General features: G+C 44.7%; 1 protein-coding gene across 1 annotated transcript in view; it reads right to left on the bottom strand.

Moving 5' to 3' along the window:
* The window catches only part of LOC306794967 (protein kinase C-binding protein NELL1-like), a gene marked incomplete at both ends in the record, with an annotated part of 180,531 nt that overhangs the window by 101,408 nt on the left and 57,807 nt on the right, over nucleotides 1–21,316 (bottom strand). Inside the window, 5 exon segments of the mRNA XM_079293263.1 lie at nucleotides 759–861; nucleotides 2,705–2,839; nucleotides 8,057–8,139; nucleotides 8,680–8,752; nucleotides 14,495–14,591. Coding sequence (XP_079149389.1) covers nucleotides 759–861; nucleotides 2,705–2,839; nucleotides 8,057–8,139; nucleotides 8,680–8,752; nucleotides 14,495–14,591 — 491 coding nt within the window.

The following is a 21,316-nucleotide window of genomic DNA, read 5'->3' as shown; positions in this document are numbered from 1 at the left end:
TTTAGTGTTTTTGCCGTACAGCGAGAGAGACACAGTTGTCTGTGGGTCTGTGAGCCGCTACCAGACCGCTGTGTGCTTTATACTAGAAATAGAGCTTCCATTTCGGCTTCCATGTCTGTGATCTCTGCTCTTAGATAGTTTATTCTGGTTTCAATGTGCCAGCAGAGCATCAGCCACAGTCAGCAGCCCTCTTGTTTGTATCTACAGGGGCTCTGGTTGCAGTGGTACCTTCAAAAGGATGTAAAGCAAACAAGCTGAGCTTGCATGTAGGACTGTGAAAAACAACAGCATTGGTGATTTGTTCAAATCATGCAAACAACCTATGTTTATGTTGATTAATCCCTGGCCTCGAACTTTTGTGGTTGGGAAAATAACTAGCAAAGAACAGGAAGTGTGACACTGGTACACTGCTGCAAAACACCCAAGAGATGACTTTGGCTCTTCCAGAAAGGAACAGAAAGGACGCCATTTACGTCCACTAAAAGTGCTTGTGTTTGCCACTAACAGGCTCAGGCTTATTTCAAGTGCCGGACATTATGGAGAGAGTCTTCGTTGAGATGTATTGATAAAACAAAAATGATTAAAGAGAATAATTGATTTTCAAGAAAGCAGCTGTGGAGAGATGACATCATTCTCAGCTTTATGTTGGTTTTAGAGAGAAAGTGTGAGCCAAAGTAGAAGATCTGAATCGTGGTAGAAGTCATGGTATAGACTGAGCAAAATGAAAGTCATTTTAAATGTGCACTGTTGATACTCACGTCGGCATTTCTTGCAGCAAGTCCCATCAACGTGTACAGGCAGCGAGTCTTCTGAGCAGTTTGCTGGAGGACAGAATATCCTGCGACACTCCACCACACCATTCTGGAAGAAACATCAGAAGCAAACATCCAATGCTCACTGTGAACATTCGGCTTTTGCATGTAGCACTGCCAAAAAAAAAAAAACACGTCGCCTACTTCTTTTCATCTCTCAATTTACACTTGCTCAAGCATTCATGGTCTTGTCTTTATCTGGAAAAAAAAACCTCTACCCAGCAAGAGTTAACATATATAACACACGAGGTGTGATGTATGCGCTGATCCAACTCCGCTTACATTACAGCTCAACCCTGAATGGGGAATGCTTTTGGTGTAAGCACCATGCAAACCAACCCAAAACTGTTCAGAATCCTACCTCCGAGAATGCAATCTGAAGCTGAAAGCTGTCATATTCAGGAATGAAGAAAAAAAGTGATTATAATGTCAAACAATCAGTTAACAGATTCATCATCGAGCACTGGACGGCGGGTACTGAAAGCGAGCGGCCTGCTGATAGCAGGTAGTTATTCGGGCCCTGAAGGACGGCCTTCATTTTTTGAGGCTGATATCTCTCTCTGCGAGCGCCTCCTCATTTCATGAGTCATCGGAAATGGTTCCCCCAGGACGCCGCGCTTATCAGTTGAGATGAAATCGGCGGGAGGAAATCGGACGAAACTCCACCCTGTGCTTGATGTGCAATGATGCAGCAAGTCTAATTCCCCGGGGCCCGGCATGGCCTGATTCAACACAAGTCTGGCTCCTGCAGTATGTATGAGTGCAGACAGGGAGGCTTATTAGGTGGTGGTGGGGGGGGCGGACAGGAGGCAGGGAGACATGATGCTGGGGCTGGGAGGTCTGATGAGAAGACAAGTTAAGGAAGCTGTGTTGGGAGTGGAGGAAATAAGAGTTGTAATGACTTTCCAAAGGAAATAAAATGAATCTACCCTCAGATACTCCGATCCTCAGATCCTCCGTTATGTATCAACAATCTGTGATGCTGAAAGTGTTCCAGAGGTTATGTTCTTATAAATCCCGTCATTTGCCATTTTGGTGTACCCGCTTTGCCTTGATATCTGCCTATTATTAAGTCTTGAAAGTCTTATTTTCTTCAAAAAAGATTAAAAAAAAAAAAAAAGATAAAGATCATATGACTTCCAATAAAAATCGGAAGCACGCTGATACATGAGATGATACTATTGGGCCACTTTGGTTGTTCACGTCTGGCCAGGGAACTTGTATTCCCCATCTGTCTTTCGCCTGATTTCCTGTCATCTTAAAGTCACTATAAAGGCAAGAATGTCAAGAAATACTTGAACAGGAATAAGCCACGCTCAGACACCGATGAAGAAGATGATTTCAATGTTCTTAAAGCTACTTAAGGGGAAGTAAATGGACTTCACTGTGTTTACAAAATCGTTACTGGTTAAATTACCGCAACAAATATCCAGTTTGCTGACATGTTTTAACACAAGATCATTTTGAAGCCTGGAAAATGTTGCCACATGGTCCCAATCACCTGAACGGAGCCGGGTAAATCTGGCTTTTCCTTTTTAACGCCACACCGGCTTGGAAGGAGCACTTCCTTCTCTACCCTCTCCAGACATATCTTTCTGTTATGACTGTTCTGTGTTAAATAAGGAATGAATGCAAAATCTAAAGGGGGGACTTGATGTTAAGGGCTTAAATAAACTTAGACTTTGTTTTTGATTTTCCTGAATCAAGGGTCTAAGGACAGAGGGTGTCACATTTTGTACAGATTGTAAAGCCCCCCTGAGGCAAATTTGTGATTTGTAACATTTGGCTATGTGAATAAAATGGACTCGACTATGATGGAGAATATTTTCACAGTACAATAGTTGAAAGCAGGAGCCTCAATCTTTGATTGTGGGGGTGAAGGTGACACTCACCTTACATGCACAGTTCCTGCAGTTCTCTGGCTCCACCCACAGCTCCTTATCCCGGTAGACCACGCTGTCGGTGCTGCAGGTCCTCTCGCAGTGACAGCCCTCCAACTGGGTCAGCCGAGACTCCGCGTAGTTCAACTGAGGACCGGCACAGAACCAGAAGTCACAAAACCAAAATCAAAAGTGTCGCACACCACCAACCGCCCCCCCCCCCCCCCCCCCCCAGCGTACCCCGGTCGGTTTTCACTGAGGGCTGGGAGGTGCTCATTAGAAGGGCACAGAATAATAAGTGATCATCATTCAGCTCACGCTCCAGACCTCGGGCTATAATCTACTGAGACATGACAGACAGGGCTGACAGCCACGATCCTGCCTCACTCCTCTTTTATTCGCACAGACTGATCTGCCCTTCCTCTTCGGCTTATTTCATGCCCAACACCTGTCTCTCGACAGAAGTGATGCATCTTTGACTGACAAAAGTGTCGCAGGGCAGTGTTACAGGGAGGGGCACGGAGTGCAGTACGCACAAACCAGGATTAACTTCAAATCAGGATTTAACAACCATGTCTCTTATTTAGCCGACTATTAATTTGTCAAGTATGCCGATTATTGCCAAGTATGTTTTGACACGTAATTGCTGGCTGGATCATGTTCACAGCAAACGTTTAGTCCAGTGAGGAAAGTCCCACTTTTTTTGTTTTTTTTTGGCAGATTTGGAGTAATTTGTCAAGACAATCCTGAGACTTCGAGTTCATGAAAATGGACCGGATGGATGGATGGACGGACGGACGGACGAACAACCTGAAAACATAATGCCTCTGCTGTGTCCGGTGCAGAGGCGTAACAACGTGAGCCATGCTTCAGTTGCTATGAGTTTACATTGTATTGCAAGAGCTTATACTGCAGGAAAAACAAATGAAATATGGCGTCAGTCAACTTTTTGAAATGATGTCTCGAACATTTTGCGATACAAAACACAAAATGATTCCTTATTCGGTGAATAAAAAAAGGTAAGGCAGGTGGTCCTCTCCGAATACATTTTCCGTTGCGTATATGGTGAATGTGAGTTGGATTAAGTCACAAGCCCTGTTGCTCCAAGTCTTAAACTCAAACTGGTGCTTCTTGCTGATCCATGTGAATTGTGGTTTGTTTTCTTAATATCATTCAAAGCAACCACATGTAGATCAATAGTAAATATATAATATAGAACACATATATCATTTGTCATGTTGCAAATCAGCAGCACCTATTATAGGTGCTTTCTATAGCACCTATTTCTGTGTGCAGACAGCCCACTGCATCCATCAAAGCTCCCTCTTGGCCTTGAGTAGAAGCTGGCTGGTTACACACAAACAGCAGTTCACATATATAAGTTAATCCATCTCTAAAATCCAAGTGCAGTCTGACCCACACGTATACAGTCCTGTTTGAAAGGTGGAAAGGTATGGGAATTCAAAGGTCCAATTGATCTGCGCAGCAAGGGTCAACTCACAAATTGCAGGTCCACTTAAAACACTGAAGAGCGCTCTGCCTCCGCCCACTCTGCTCCTCCGAGACCTGCCCAGGCCACAGAGTCAGAAGCAGAGGGCTCGCCACAAAATGATAGCGGCTTCTCAGGAACGAGGAAAAAAAAGAAATAAAGAAAATTGCCCGGATGTCACTGCGGCTTTTAACTTCATCTGGAAGAGTCTCAGCTGGTTTCTGGAGAGGCGTGCGAGCTGTGAGCGGTGGAGATGTGTCGCGTCAAAGCCCCAAACTAAATGTTTGAAATGCAGTTTCAAAGGCTGAGAGGCTGCCTCGAGGCACCGCGGAGGAATACGGTTGCTGTGCAGCGTGAGCATCAAATGGCATGGTGATATCACACAAAGTAGTCAAGAGGCTAATAGGCGTGTATCTCCGATGGTTGATACACGAGCCAGAGAGACAAGAGAGAAATACAGAAATAAAAGCTGAAGACAAAGGGTAAGAAGCTATGTACATATGCTGCGAAGATATGCCTTCAGCCCTAAAGGGACAGTGTCTAGGATTTGGAGGCAACTAGCGGTCAGGATGCCGATCTACCAGCAGCTGGATTCTTGCAATGTCAGGAGATGATGGTGTAGATGCTGCAGTGGCATCAGTTATATCAGAGCAGAAGAGTATTCCTTCATTGAAAGAACAGCAAAGAGCGGCTCGGAAACTCTTTCTTGATGGAAATGGTATTTTCGCTCTTTTCCGATTCCACATGGAACCCGAAATCCAATCTATTTGTGATAACTGGGTTCATTCTGTCAATCCGTCAAAAACAGCAAACAGCGCAAGCCTCCTTAAACGATGCAAACTAACTTTTCCTGAATCATCCGTGAACACATAAATGTGCCTCCTGGATGCTATTCTAAGCGCATGCTGCAGGAAGCTACTTTGGGCTCAACTTGCCAGGAAATAAAACCAGCTATTCTGCAATAATAACAAACATTCATACAGCTGACACCCTGAATCCTCTGTTGTTACGAAGAACACTGGATAGACTCGAAACCGCTTTCATGGCTTACACACCAGGGAATCCAGTGCAGCAGCAATGGAGGAGGATCTTTACCGATTCATGCATCAGTATATTTATGTAGCTATTCTAAGCAAATGGCTTATGGCTTAAGAATAAACAGGGAGCCTGGAACATGATATGGGAATTTACAATTTTGGGGCCCCAAGAGAGTTGTTTTCACACATTTATCTCAAGCTGCATCTATCCATGCAGACCGTTTTGAGATACTGCTTTTATTTGTTTATTTTATTTGGACGAATTCTTCGAGCTTTGTAGGCAGAAATGTGAGAGACAGAAACTAGATGGCTACTTAGCACTAGAGGTCGGTGAGATTTGTTTTGTCATTCTTTACCCTTTAAAGAGGGTAAAGAACGATGTATCTGTGTTGATACTCCATGCTGGAAAATCATTAAAAAAAATGTATCGTGTTATTTTTACTTTGTCTTTTGCCATAAACACTTGCGTCTTCACACACACACACACACACACACACAGGTATGATGCATGCGAATGATGCCGTGCTAATCCACACAGTCCTTATTGTCATCTCACCTCGCCTGGACATGACACCCTCAGGACCAAGCAATTATTCACCCCACGCTGATTATCTCAAATCTCTACCGCATAACGACAGACAGCCATTTAACGCTTGAGGTGACTGCTCATACGAGCCGCAACAGGGCGGATGCAATGAGGTCAGGTGGCAATAAGAAGAGCTGTGTTCATGTGGAGGAGGATGCGTTGACACAGCGGTCGGGTAATGTTGTTCATTTTACCCTTATTTAAACCCAAAATTATTCTATGGCTCGCCCGCCCGCCAAGATGTCCTTGCTCCATTCACTCCCACCAGATAGCGCTCACTCATGCACACAGTCAATCACACACACAGTTATGCAGATGTTGCGTCCCCCGTGGCTGCGCTGCCGAAAGCACACCACCCGTTAGCCTCCTGTTGTGCCAGTGCAGTCGCCATTTCCTGACACCTTTCCCTTTTGGAGCACCGACTTTCATTTTGTAGGCCTTAGGCAGTGCATGTTGATTGAGAGTAGGGTGTGCAGTATGTTAGCATGGGATTTCGACTCCACCTTACAAAATATGTCAAAAACACAACCCAAGTAGCACATGCTGTTTCAAAGCCACTGGCAAATCACATCTTCTGTCTTCTAATCATGGTGTGGACCATCTCTGCATCCTTAACCGGTCACGCTAAAAGTACGGGTTGTACTTAAAAAAAACATAAGTGTCTTAAAATGTATAATCTCCCGTCCTTCCCTTCATCCTTCTTTCCGTTCCTACTTCAGCTAACATGAAAGCACAAAAATCCCCAAACTTGTGGCTTCGGTATTTCCCCCAAACAGCAGAAACTCGAGGTCGTTTCAGTTTTAGTGCAACTGAGCAAACTCAATCTGCTGAGTAATGAGCTCAAAAGATCCAGGAAAGGCGAGCCAGTGGACGGGAATGCCTCAGAACTTGGTATTTCACTCAGATCGGCGTCATTTTGCGGGACGTAGCCGCGCACGCTTCGACGAGCCTCGTGACTGTCTCCCATGCTCTGAGTGCACGTTCATGATCATGTTCGTTTTGTACAAATAATGTCGGTTACGCCTTTTAATTTGCAGGGGCGTGGCTATAGACAGTGTAGGCACCTCGGTCGCACTGCTGCTTATCCAAAAATGTGTCGAGCTAAGGTCGGATCGTGTCCAAAAAAAGAACTCACGTTAGATTAAAAACGGTGCCGCGCCCTTGGAAAAAAAACTTTAAAAAAACGTAGGTTTACTTCGTTAGTTTACTTAGTTTTTACTGCGGTAAACTTAGGTTCCGGTTTTGCTCGCAGAAAGTGAGATGACGACCCAACGCGAGCGGGCAACAACGCCCATCGGACACACGTCACTGTGTGAGGCAGGTTGCAGCGTCAGCAGTTATTTACAAGCGCTACTCTTCGTTACTGTCATTCTCAAGGAGCGATGATTAATTCCTCCCTGCTGTTACGATGCAGACGCATATCCAAAGTGAAAACTGTTGCAGTGTTTCATCACTTTAACCCCGAGCGATTGCAAACCTTCAAAAAACAAAACCGTGACAAAAGACAATACGAGGATTCTGGGACCATGTAATTGTCTGTTTGCTGTTCCCTCTTACACACACATATCTTTTCTGTTATTTTCTGGGACTTTTAAAACCACTTCAATCCACGCTCACAATAACAACTGACAGGATAATCATACTTTTTAAAGACAGATTAAGGTGCTGTTTGTTTTTCTTTCCCAGCAATAATTTCTCTCTTTTTTAGTCACCCTCTTGTGAATAAATGAGGTACCGAGGAAAAAGAACAATGCACTTCAACGAAGACATCAAACAAATGAAGGGATTCAGTCGTCTCCCGCCGTGGTGGAGAAGGAAGTTATTGATTCATTTTCATTTATATGTTTATTTGCTTGTCAGCTACAACTGGGAAAGGTAAATCGTGGATATTTTCACAGGATACTTTTATTTAACACTGACATGGTTGCCAACATTTTACATATTCAATGGTTGTTTTTTATCTGTAAACCTGGTAAACATCTCTGACACCAATAAATCAGCATCTTACTAAGTCAAGTCATCTCTGTCTGTTTGTCTGTCTCTGTGTACGTGGATGTCCTTTGCAAATGTTGAAACCTTTCTCACTTGGCGGGTGTATCGTCGGGGACCGAATGACATGCAGTGCGGAAGTCGGCCCAATTTGGCCAGATGGTGGCGCTGTTAGTGAACGGATACTACACTAGTGTTATATGGGCTCGTGAGTCTGGTGGTGCTGGTCGTTTTCGGTGTGGGAGGTCGCTCCTTGTTCTTACCTTCAGGGTCATCTTGGCCAGTAGCTCCTGAAGGTCCATGATGCCTTGCACCAGGCTCAGGAAATCGCTGCAGGTCGGACAGGCTCAACGGAGGAAAGGGAAAGCACCAAAACAGGGAAGAAAGGGAGAGGAAGTGCAAGAGGGAAGCATTTAGATAGGTGACAAACAAAGCAAAAAATAAAAGGTATGAGCCTCACTATATGTATTTGGACACATGTCCACCAGCAGCAAACAAAAGGGAACCCTCACACATCAGTTTACCCTTTGTCTTAGGCTTGTGCCTGGTGTTAGTATCAATAACAAAGCGACAAGGTGTGATTACACGCCTTATTGATTAGTAACAGACAGTGGGACAGCGGTGGCCTTCTATCTTAATCTGTTTGACAGTAAACAGGTGGAGAAACGAGGCGGGGAGAGAGGAGGCTGCACTGAATCTGAATTACAGCAAAGTAAAGATTGCTGGAATCGAGGGAGACGATGAAATGAAGGGGAGGCTTTGTCTGTGATCAGCGGGGAGAGGTCGCCACCCGCTGACACGTCGCTCATTTTGTAACGGCGCACAGAAATGGGGAGTGTGTGTGTGTTCAGAGCACCATGTACTACTGTGTAATCATGATACTCACTGCGGTTAAGGTTAGGACACTGCGTAATGTAGCCGTTGGGAGCGAAAATCAGCTTCACATCCTGGATGACGCCCTGGCAACGCAGAGGGAGGGGTGCAGGGAAAAGACAGGAAGAGTTACACATGGGATATCTCTTTGGATCCAAAGGCAGAAAAACCAGACTGTGGAGTCTACAGCTATGCTAGCAGCCCTGTAATGCTAACATACTGTTGTTTAAAGCTGCAGTTGGCAGCTTTTATGCAAATAGCTTTTTATCATATTTGCTCAAACTGTCACTGTATCCTGACAGGAGTGCATGAGACAGATGATCTGGGGAAACAGCAGGTTCCGCCTCCTTTTAGTGTTCCTCATGGCATTTGCAAGATTATGCAGTGCCCACAGGGGAAACAACCAAGCAGAGTGGAGCTGACAATCACTGCTCAGGAATTCCAATCAAACTGTCAAACTAGGCAGTGCTAATCAAAAATGATTCAAGATTATTTATTTTTTTAACTGTATTGCCTATTTGTCGCCTCAAATCTTTTCGAAAGCATATTTTAATGAACCGTTTATCTTTAAAATAGGACCGTTTGCTCCGGCCGGAGGGCCTGACATGGTGGCTGGGCCACAAATGCTCATTTTACAGCGCAACATTTGAGACGAGAAACAATAAAGGAACAGAATTTCTATATGTGACCAGCGCTGCCTAGTTTGACAGTTTGATTGGAATTCACGAGCATAACGAGCAGTGATTGACAGCTGCGTTAAGAGTCTCTTCGGCTCTGATTGGTGTTTTGTCTTCGGGCGCACTTCATGCACTGCTATCAGGATATAGTGACAGTCTGAGCAAATGTAAAAGTTACCAACTCAAGCTGTACCAGGTATACTGTTTACCACCAAAGCTGCAAAAGTTGTCTCACAACAAATGATCATGCTTACATTTTAGAAATGGTGAGAAACCACCACAGGAAATGTTTTGAAAAAAGAACCCGAATGCAGTGCAATGCATACAGTCTTCATTCCTCACTGAACTGAAGCAAATGTGCTTCACAGTGAAGTGAGTGGCCTTTCACCGCGAGAGCTCTCTTCTTTGTCAATCACTCTGAGTGACAGGCTCCGTAGGTGCAGGGCTGCTAAATGGGGGCTCCATGATGACCACAGAGAACAATCTTGGACAAATAGGCCCCCTCTCGAATGGAAAAGCAAACTTTTAAAAAAAGCCGGTGTGCTCACACACGGGGGTATTATAATGTCAGCATTCCTTTAAAGTGGCTACTGAGAACATGCTGGAAGGACATTTAAATTCACCACCCCAAGCACAGTTGGCGTCAGCTTGTCTCTCGCTCTGCTCTCTATGTGTACGCGAAATCCATTTACAGTGCATTTGGCTGGCCTGGATGCAAGCAACACCTGCCTCCATTTCAAACAGAGGCAGAGGGAGAGGGAGCCTTGAGGCGAACAGGCTTGGAGCACAGATTGAGAATACACACACACACACACACACACACACACACACACACACACACACACACACACAGAGAGAGAGGCTGTGCGAGCAGTGGATGGTGAAGAAGAGATCGTCAGTGTCACTCACAATGACAATGAGGGTGTAGATCACAGATGCCTGTCCCAGTGGTCCACACTCATCACTGGCAGTGATGAGTGGGTCATTTCGATCTGAAGACATAAAATCTCTCCTACACACGCGCGTGCACACACCTGTTTCATGCCTTTGCCGAAGCAGATATGTTTTAACGGCACTATTCAGGAATAATGTCTACACTCCCATGGCAGGCCCAGTCCAATTGCACAGATGCATTTCAGGTCATGTACAGCACAGTTACAACAGCAACAGATTTTCCATTGTTTTGTCTCTGTAGGATAGAAACATTGGATTTGAAATTAATGGGGTAAAAGTGCTGACTTTCAGCTTTAAAAGGTGCACTAATCAATATTTTTATTGCAACAATGAAATGAGGGACCGCAGTTAAGAGGAAGGAGGTCTGTAAAAGTGATGACGCCACAGAGACCAACTCTGAGGCGACAGAGATTTTTAAAGCCGATATTAACTCTTGTTGTGTGGTTCAGCTTCACCGCATTCATCAGGAGGCATACCTTTAAATCCGGTGTATCCTAACGGCCTGCACCAAACGGCAGACAGACAAAACCAGTGACTAGCCAGCAGCAAAAAAAGCCTTTTTTTCTCTTGAGGAGTTGGTAGAGACCAAACCAGAGACAGAATATTACTTATTTTCATCAGGATGACTTCAATGTCTCCTTGATGCATTGTTTAAAGTGACTGTTAGGAAATACATTGAATAAAGATGCCTCTCCATCAGACGAGATCATGCGGCTTCACCAGAAACTTCATCTCTGACTCCAGCGAGGCGTCCGGCAGCGGCCAGCCTGCTGCAGACAGACCCCGATCCGGCTTCGCCGCCGCCCTCGACCTGCAGTCGGGGCTCCGGCGGGAGGAAGGAGAGCAACTTTCCAAGGCAATAAATTGAGTGGGTTGTGCGGCAACTTCATCTGCCTCAGTGGCCAGAAAGTTAATGAGTGCAGCCGTGAGGAGGTTTGAGGGTGTTCACATCCACATAGTGTGTGACTAGCTGCCTTTTTTTTTAAATAAATTGTCCCCACACCATCTAATTTTAGGACGATCTAGGGATGAACAGGCGACACGGGTTTATTTTATGGCCAAACTGTTTGTTGTCTGTCCAAGTGAATGTGAGTTTCCTGCACACAGATACACAGCATCCTGTTGAGATATGAATAAAAAGGGCTCCAGTTCCCACACTGTTCATCTGATGTGTGTGTGTGTGTGTGTGAAGATAATCAAAGTGAAGCTGAAAGTCAGCACTATAGAGACAGAGCAATTCAAAACGTGTCACTTTACAAACACTTATATGTCGTTGCAGTCTTGACTTAATGCAAAATGTGTGTGAGTGGACACATCCAACGACGGTCCTCACAAGTAGTGCAAATGTGTGTGTGTGTGTGTGTGTGTGTGTGTCTGTGTGTGTGTGTGTGTGTCTGTGTGTGTGTGCTTCTGTGCGGATTATGCATCATTTGTTTCTTTGTGTCCCCAAACGTTCACAAGTTCACTCACCCTTATTGCTGATAAAAGTACCTTCTCTTGTCTTGTCTGCTCGCCTGTACAGTCATAATTCCCAGTTCGCTTGTTTATTATAGCAATAATGAGCCGGGCTTATTTGGCCGGCACTTCGCCCACAGGCACCATTGACAGAAGTTTATTATCCTGGGTAAAGCTTTATCCGGTGATTCTATTTTCTCAATTTGATCATGCACCACATGACCTTTCCTCGGTCTAGCCGGATCTGAAAACTTAACCTCCACCTGCGGTTCATCTCCCAGGACTAAAGCAGCGTCAACAACACTCATTAACAAGTATGAGAGGGGAGAGAAGGAAGGCAGCTGAGCAGAGAGAGAGAGAGAGAGAGAGAGAGAGAGAGAGAGAGAGAGATGGTAGTGATGACAATGATCTCCACAAAGAATTGACTTTTTCCACATCTCCGCGCTCCATTTGACAGCTATTTCCATGCAATACACAACGTCTCGGTGGACAAAAACGATTCCGCTCGGCCTGTGTCCAACATACTTTGACCTCTGTGTTGGTGAGGGATTGTCATAATAAAGTGTCAAAAAACTCAACATGCAGACATTGGGGGCTGAAACGCACCACAAACAACAAGTAGAGATTGCTGATTTGTATTTCAATTTCAAAAACACACTGTTTTGAACGTCATGAACGTCAATATCTTTGTGGACGTCTTTTCGCCCTGATGTCAAGCAAACATCGGACGAAGTCAGTTCTCACCCACTCACGTTAACCTGCCGTTTGCCTGGGTCCAAATCAACAAAAGCCCCCGCAAGCAGCCTTACTTACAGGTTTACTTCCTGCAATATTGTTCAAACTGCAATTCAAAATTTGATTAAAACAGCTGCACACTTTTATTCCAGTTGACATCTGGTGGTTCACTGTGCAGCTTAGGCACTCAGCCTCAGGGAGGCATGCACTACTGCACAAGACATCCTCACACAACAAGGATAGAAACTATAATCCGCAAGCTAATAATGAGCCAACAATGTGCTTCTTCAGAAATGAAAGAAGAAATGAGTCTTATTTAGTCATCCTTGAGGGAACAGATGTATAAAAAAAAATCCAGATATAAACAACAAATATACATTCAATGAAAATATAAATGATTCAAACATTGATACAAAAGCTCCAATCCTCCACCTACTGTCCATGCAGGGGTTAATACCTGGGTACCACTTCAAAGAAGGAGTCTCACAGCATCAATGGGAAAACATCCGGCATTTTTAAAGTTGAGCTCTTAATAAAGAATTTGAAATTCATTCTATAATATGCTGACTTTTTTTCTCCAGTTCATCCAATGAGTTTCCTTTTGCTACTTCTACTTTTAGAAATAAAGTTATGAACCCAAGACTGCAGTGTATTGCTACTGATGTATGTTTGAACACCAGAGGAGACAGAAGACAGCCAGACTGAGTGAGCGATCTAAGCTCTGCATCTCTCATGTCCAGGTTTGGCTTTTCCTTCATCACGCTGCCTCATGTAACGCGTCGACGCTTCCCGTCATTGTCCGTAGTAGATTCATTATCATCCCATGGTGCATGAAACACCGAGCCTTTCACAAAAGCGCCGGTTCCAAACGAGCCGGCGGTGTCCCTGAGGAGTCAGCATCCTTGGCACAATGGATTCTAGATAAAGATAATTTATTACAGTTCCTCCTTCAGATGGAGAGGCTCCCGGGAGGAGGCGGCGCAAGGACGAGGGGCGTCTCGAGCCACTGCGAAAGGCTCAATATGTTTTATTTAAAGGCCTAGTTAGCTCATTGTATCATTATCCCCACTCCCGAGTCCTGAATGGGATAGATTACAGCTGCGGCTTTAAATCCACCTCCTATCTCCATCTGCAGTGTTACTTCTTTCACCTCTTGCCTCTTTATTCTTTCCTCTCGTTACCCAACATGCCCTCCACCCTTCTTGGCTTTAGACACAAGACTCTATTTATCCCCCCCCCCCCCCATCTTCAGCAGGTAGATGGGAGCAGGTGGGAAAGACTGAAGGGAATAGAAAGAAGTAAAAATGTAAAGTTTGACAATGTTTTTTGTCTCTGTTTCTCTCTTTGTGTGTGTGTTCTCAAGAGCACTGCACGATATGCCTGGCCACTGTTTGCCAAGACATAATTACAGCACTCAAGCCTTAAGCCACCGCTTGTTACTTTTGAATTTCTGTTCGTGTGCAGATTGAGCACACGAGATAGAAGGTGTTCATTTGTTTTGAAGGTGGCTGGAGGCGTATTGATCATTGGAGAGAGCTGAGCTGTTTTCAGTCTTTATGCTAAGATAAGCTAATTAAAGACTGGGAAATAAAAGGATTTTAGTAGGGGGGGGGGGGCAGCATTTCACCTCCACTACTGGCACCATACAATCTAAATTACTGTTATGAAAAAGGGTGTAGCTCTAAATGGCCCCTCTGATACAATGTGCAACAGGTCCTTGATTCAATATTTTACAACTGCACCTGTCAGCGAGCATTCCAACTCATCCCGGCATGAACCCGAATGGACTCCGTCACTTCACACAAGCCCACGCACTCCCACACCATCTGTCTCTGCTGCTGACAAACACTTTTGAGCGCCTGCAGGAGCCTGAGAAAATGAGCGGTGATTAAAAATCGACAACTTTGTAACGTGCTCGGGGAAGCGGTCCACCTTCTTCCTTGTGTCTGCCACTTGCCCCCCACCCTTCAGGTGCGTGAAGGAAGTGCATGTGTGTATCGGTCTTACCTTGAACAGGCCGTGCTTGTGGCTGTGCTGGCCGAGCCACACTCCGCTGCCCGGGGTGAGCTCCATCTGAGGAGGGTCTATAACCCGCTCATAAATCCTGCCAACGACAAATCAGAAGGGAACGCTTGGTTATGATAACGACACGGGCATAAACACATTTCCCTTTTTGTCCTGGTCTGGCGGTAGCACTGATCCAATACAGCTGAATAGTAAATCCAACAGACTGTGTGCTCCCTCACGCCCTCCCTCTGCCTTCATGGGAAGCAGTTGAGTGTAGCGCGGAGGCTGCTCTCCTCGAGCATGACAGCCAGTCTCGCCCCGTGGCCCCGTAACACGGTATTCATATCTGGACCTGTATGTAAGCTGGATTAACAGTCCGACTCCAGACGGACACAAACGGCCTTTGGCATTGGCGAGGGAAACATCCTCGGCGTTATCCAGCACCATTTTCCAGTGAGGTGGGCCGAACGATGCTGGCGAGCTCCGGTAGGCCTCTGTGAGGATGTCAAAGAACGATTTGTCAGGTTTTCTACTCACATTAGTGGTAGGAGGAGGAGAAAACCTCCTGCCTGAATGCTACAAGAGTAGCAAGCTGATTTCTTGTGTGGCTTAAAGTAAAAAAGAACGTCCTGTTTTTTAGTTGTGGGGGTTGTTTCTAAAACGGAGAAGACAGAAAGATCAAGCAGCTGGGCAGGTGATTGGTCTTGATATATGACTGAACCAATCCCATTCACTAACTTTAAAATGCAGTCATTTTCATGCTCATACTTACAGCTCCATGAAGCAGCATTTTTTGTTATTAGCACCGAGTGAAACGGGTCCCTGTGATGTGAAAGGCTGCTAATCCCTGCAGCTCTGCAGCTTTCAAAGCTTTTGTCAGCTTTTTGGTTTTGATTTGCCTGCACAAACCAACCCCCCCCCCCCCCGTCACAACCCCCTCATAAAACCATGGGCGGCTCACACAAACTACCTGCCCGGCACAAAGTGGAGAAGCGACATTTCTCTCAAGACTTCAATCATGACTACAATGCCTGCGTTACATTTGACAGGTGAAAAGAGAATGAGCTCCATCAGGAGACCTTTATGGCCAGGTGTTTCTGCTGCATGTGCACTTTAAGTTACATTAAAGCTATGGAGCTCTTCCCACTGCAGGTCGAAGGCCACAGCGAAGCCGGATCCGGGTCTGTCTGCGGTGGGCTGTTCGCTGCTGGAGTCTGAGCTGAAGTTGTCAAAAACTATCGAACGCAGCTTTGATTCCCGTTTAAATGTATGGAATTTTAATGTTTCGACTCTCATTTCAACTGTCACAAATTCAATTTCGAGACATGAGATACAATCCTGATCAAATAAGAATTGACTTCACGGTGAAGACGATAAAAAAAGCGTTTTTCCTTCCAGTGACAGAATGTATGAAGTACAAAACAGAATTCGTCATCTGAGTCACAGCTCGTCTCTTTCATGCTTAGAAGAGAAAAGAACAACAATACCACGGCCACACATCACCAATTATAGGTCTGTTACTTACATGCATGCATTTTCAAAACAACGTTCTTTTATTGCTAAAATTGACACGCTCTAAATAGCAGCATGTTCATTTTCCGTGCTCGATGTGTATTGTAAGTGCTGCAGTGCAGCACTGCTGTTTATGCTGGAGCTGTCTGAGTTCCCACCTGCTGGGCTGGCTGTCACTGCGGTAGAGAATGTAGAGGTCATGTGATTATACTCTATTTCGTCTCCCCTACCTCACTGTCTTTGCCCCCCTCACCTTCCCCTCTCGTCAGCAGCTCAGCAGCAGTGGAGACTGGGAGTTTCACGCGGGGAACATTGGCGGGAGAGAGAGCAGCGATGCCAATTAGAAGAGCGATGCGCTCGCGGACATATTTGCATGTTCTGACACCACATGCTGCAGCCGTCAACAGCTAATTATAGAGGACATTCACCAGGCAACATACTGTACCGTGTGATTAACAGAGCTCTTCTATCGCCAAGCTGCAGCATTCAATGAATAATAGCTACGGTTTACAACACCGAACAGAGCCGTTCCATTTTAACAATTGCCTGCCTGTGCATGAGGGATTCACAGGAAATGACAAGCCATCTCATTCAGCATTACTGCTTGTGATTGTATGTCCCTGATATCAGCCTCACTGTTAACTGCCCGCTCTCCCACTGCCGTATCAGAGCTGTGTTAAGTTACCACGTAATGCGAAACTTAACATTTCCTACTGCTGCTTGTTCACATTAAAAAGCATTCATTTCGCGAAAACACAGGGTGGCTATTATTCTCACCATAAGACGATTAACGTAAAAATGATTGAGGTCATACAACTTCAGAATTATCGAGGTCGGTATCATGTATTGTACGATAAATTGGTAACGTAAAACTGATTGAGGTCATTCCCTTACATCAAACAATAATGGATAACGTAACACCTGTAGTACCACAGCTGCTGTCTCTGCCGGTAATCAAATGTGACACCAAGTCAACCAGGACCGAAATCTTCGGGATTATACCTTTAATGTGGGATTAACAGCGGTACTCTGCTTTGCCAAATCCCTTAGCAGAAATCTACTGCACAGTCGAAAGAACATCAATAAAAGCCTGTTGGACATGGAGAGTCTTTTGGGGAATACAAGATACAGTGGAGCCCCATGAGCCAGCCTCATCACTTCATCCTTAACCAGTAAAATAGGGCAGCGCTGCTCCACTTTTACACGGCTCCTCCACCTTTATCGGCGTGTATGTGGCTGCGAGCGAGAGAGAAAGAGAGACCCACATCTCGAGACAGACGAGAGAACCGGGCAGGTGTGGAGCGACTCGGCCATCGTTCATGTGAACGGAGGCTGAAGCAAAGAGAAAAGCCTGAGATGTGGAAACTGCTGCATTACGGCCAGATCGAGGTGGAAGCACCGCATGGTTGAGACTGTATAAATCCACATCTTACGACTTAAATCATATTTTGTTGACAGTCCACTTCAATAAGCTGCCAGGCCACATAATTTCCTTCGATTTACTGACTGGATAGAATAAACTACATTTAATCAGGGGCTGTCAGGGTTTTAGCTCTACTAGCTGGCTATTTCCCAAGTTTGTCTTTAAGCCAGTGATACAAGCATTCAAACGACTTAATAAACGCAGAAGAAAGCCACTAATGCCATCAAAAGCCATGTCCATCTACCTTAAGGATTACACATCAGAACATTTCAAAAACCGACAGCTTTCGTCTTCAAAAGTGAGACACAATATTTGGCTCTTTGGCAGCCTTCATGGCTAGCCTTCAAGAGAACAATCTCAATCACAGGCTCCATTATTTGCTCTGCCAATATCTGTCGGCCACATTAAACTCCAGACAACTTCCAATTTTCCACTATGTTGAGCTTGAGACATTTGCTGTCATGTCTGTGTCTGTCCTCTGCCAGAGAGAGGAAGACAGAATTCAGAAATCAAAGTCCCTTTTGAATCACTTGCCTCACCGTGGGACAAAGGTCTCAGAGCTCTCGCGTTCATCCTCTGCCAAACGCACAGGTTGAGATGTGTCACCTCACTGAAGGCGGGTGGCAGATTACTGGTGGTTACGCGACAGGAAGCTAAAAAAGAAAACGCGTCCCACATGCTGTCAAATGATCTTACGGTGTGCGTTACTGGGATTGGGGTTCCACGCCACCAAATTTAGATCAACACACTTTAATAAATGAAACACATTTCAGAAATTAATATTATATTCAAGTCATAATATTTTCAAGGACAAAACTCAGACTGAAAACATATTTGCTATGTGACTATGGCCCTGTTCACATGCGTCTCCGGGGATCTGATCACAAGCGGACACGTTCTAAACCCGTCAGTTGAATCCTGGCATTAGAATGTGTGTCGACATGCATCTTGAGTGACCATTGATCTCACTTCCACGCAATTGAACATGTGGCCGACATTATTTCCGTTTGAAAAGACCAAATGCTTGTCGGTTTTAACCAGCAGGAGACAGCAGTAGTAATACATGCTACAAGGGTACAACATAGAAATATCAGATTATTGCCCACCGGCGGTCCCCTGGGACGTATCGGTACAGCGCTTCAGAGAGTCGGGGATTAGGTGCGGATTAGGGCGGACGGTTGTCAGATCTGTGCAGAGCACCAAAACACCAACACATAACCGACAACATGCTATCAAGCTACTTTACTATGTACTAAGCTTTTATGTTGGGTTGACTTTTGATGCAGTTTAGCCCTATATGTCTCGGGCTTTTATTGTGAAAGGTCAGAAGTTGCTATCCCCTGCTGTTCATAATGTGGGAGGAATAAAGTGTTTCCCGTTGTTTTATTAGCCTGCCTTCATAAAGAGTTAGCACAACGTAACCTACAATGCATCAAATACCGCAGCTTGTTCAGTGCTCATCAGCTTCTGGCATCAACGCACGTACAGACGCGGTTTAGTGTCAGTGTGCGGGTACGTAGAGCTTCACCGACAAAGCTGCGGTATTTGAAGCATTGAGTTGAGAATGTGTTGCAGAATGTAGTCTGAGCGATCAGATCTCGATGTATCATCAATGCATCCTGGGTGCATTCACAGCCGTGCTTAAAGAAATGTTCGGTTCGCCCAAGACGCACGTTAATGCCAGGTCTGAGGGGGTCGCCTTCACGACGACCCGAACGGTTCGTACTTAGAACTTTTGTACGAGAAAACTGAGAAAAACGACCTGACAAAACATTCAATAAACTTCATGCCTGAATAAAGAAGACAAGAGGTTAACACTGACTGCTCGTTTGATTCGGTTCCACTTTGAACTGAATCTAAAATGTTGCGGCAAACGAAGCCCAGCCCCATTTGTAACACCAATACATTGGTGGCATTTCAAGCACACTGATCTTCAGAGTAATTAACCGTCCGCTTCAGCTGCTGTCCGTGGTGCTGATCACAGACTGGTTTTCAGGATGGGAGTTGCATGGCGACAGAGACACTCTCTGCTTTGCAATTGTCTGGAGTGGTTCTGTGTCCGACAGGAAAAAACACATTCAACAAGAAAAGAAGAAAAGTGTTTCCTCCCAAATCTCAGTCATCTTGAAGCAGATAACACATAGCACATAATACCCGACAACTAGTTCAAATGTGGACAGAAATAGAGAGGATATAGAGTTAACAAAATGTACAATCATTACCATCAGACAACCATTCCTTTGTGAATACAGATTATGCCCTGCTAATTATAATGTGGTCATAATAATCGGGCTGATTCTCAGCTACAGTCCATTTACTGAGATTGGATATTAATTCCGGCTCATTTACATGTGAATCTACTCTTCTGCAGAGAGAGCTACTGGTCAGCACTTTCCTTATGATAACATACTGTATATTCTTTTGTCATACTAATGAATGTGCCTGCCTACATATAGTTACAATGACTTTGAATCATCTGCATTATAGTGGAAATTCAATGCATCCAGTGAAATTTGTAACCAAGGAGTACGACCATTCAATTTGACAGAAAAAAGCTTGATCCACAACTCACTTCAGCCTTCACAGATAGTGGTGGGGATGTTACAGAACAGATTGTGAGGGATAGTAAACAGGTCTGGCATCACCGGGGAATGCTTGTGCATAATTGCATGGCTAGGTAACACCTCTCTGACAGCAGCGGCAGAGGTGTCATGCAGTATATAGCCCTTCATAAGCATTACAGCCACACTTCTAGGTGCTGAGCACAATTACATCAGACACTGCTGTAAAGACAGCATGCATGTACAGACACAGGGATGTACAGGACTACATTTTCTGCTTTGGGCTTTTAAGCATTATCTATCGACTGGATTTCAGGTGTATTTAGTGTTTTACTTTTATATATATGTATATATATATAAATGTTGCTTTGTCCTTTTGTCGTGAAGCACTTTGACAAATGCTACAAAACAACAGACCTACTTAAATTTCCAGCCCGGTCTCAATCGCAGGGCTTCAAATACAGATGTGTTGTCGTGGCCGTTGGCGTGAGATACCTGAACGAAGCAGTTTTGTTGCATATGCACATAACCAAGTGTTTCGGTTGAAATTCACAACTTTAGCCACCGGTTTACTGCGACTGTAGAGGAGTTTCATTGTTCGACGTGCTGGGCTAACCAGTTCTTTAGAAAGTGACGCAACGGGTCTTGACCAAACATCTGCATTTTGACGAGTCGAAAATGAGAACCGGTTAAAATGTCCTGAGCTGCGAGAAACTGTGTAAAATGAGTAAGCCTTTTATATTTCTTTAAATGCATTTTTTGCAAAAAACAAACAAACCGGATGTAGTTTTTAAGTGACAAAGATAGTGTGATGTTTTATTTTCCTAACCGTGAACCTTGAGAGACGCTTTGAGATGAAATGTTCATTCAAATGGGGCCAATCGGTTGAGCAACGCCAATTATTGGTACCATTTCATCCGCATCAGAAATGTAGTTTTAATGCAGACGTCGATAAAGCACTCTGCACTTACCTTTAAATCATGATGGTATTTGTTGTTCCCGGTTGTGTAATACTGTGTGAAAACCTTCTCCTGCAGTTCATTAAATCCCTGCAGTCACCTGAAGGCAGCATGACTGATACGTTTGATGAATCGAATCAAAAGATAACAGTGAAGGCTAGATTTAACAGCCAGGTTTCTGTGAGAATTAAGACATTTGGGGAGGTTTATCCAAAGTCCAAGTTACAGTGGGGTGCACGCTCTTGACTTTCAAATGTAACAGCAGGCAAAGTGCATGTATTTCAAGCTCAAGGATGTCATTAGGGCTTGTTTCTGCTACATCAGCTAATATAAGAGACGTGGGGAGGAAGATAAATAAAGCTCTTCA

Source organism: Melanostigma gelatinosum, assembly GCF_949748355.1.
Source record: "Melanostigma gelatinosum genome assembly, chromosome: 2".
NCBI classification, from domain to species: Eukaryota; Metazoa; Chordata; class Actinopteri; order Perciformes; family Zoarcidae; genus Melanostigma; species Melanostigma gelatinosum.
This window is presented reverse-complemented; position numbering and strand designations above follow the sequence as displayed.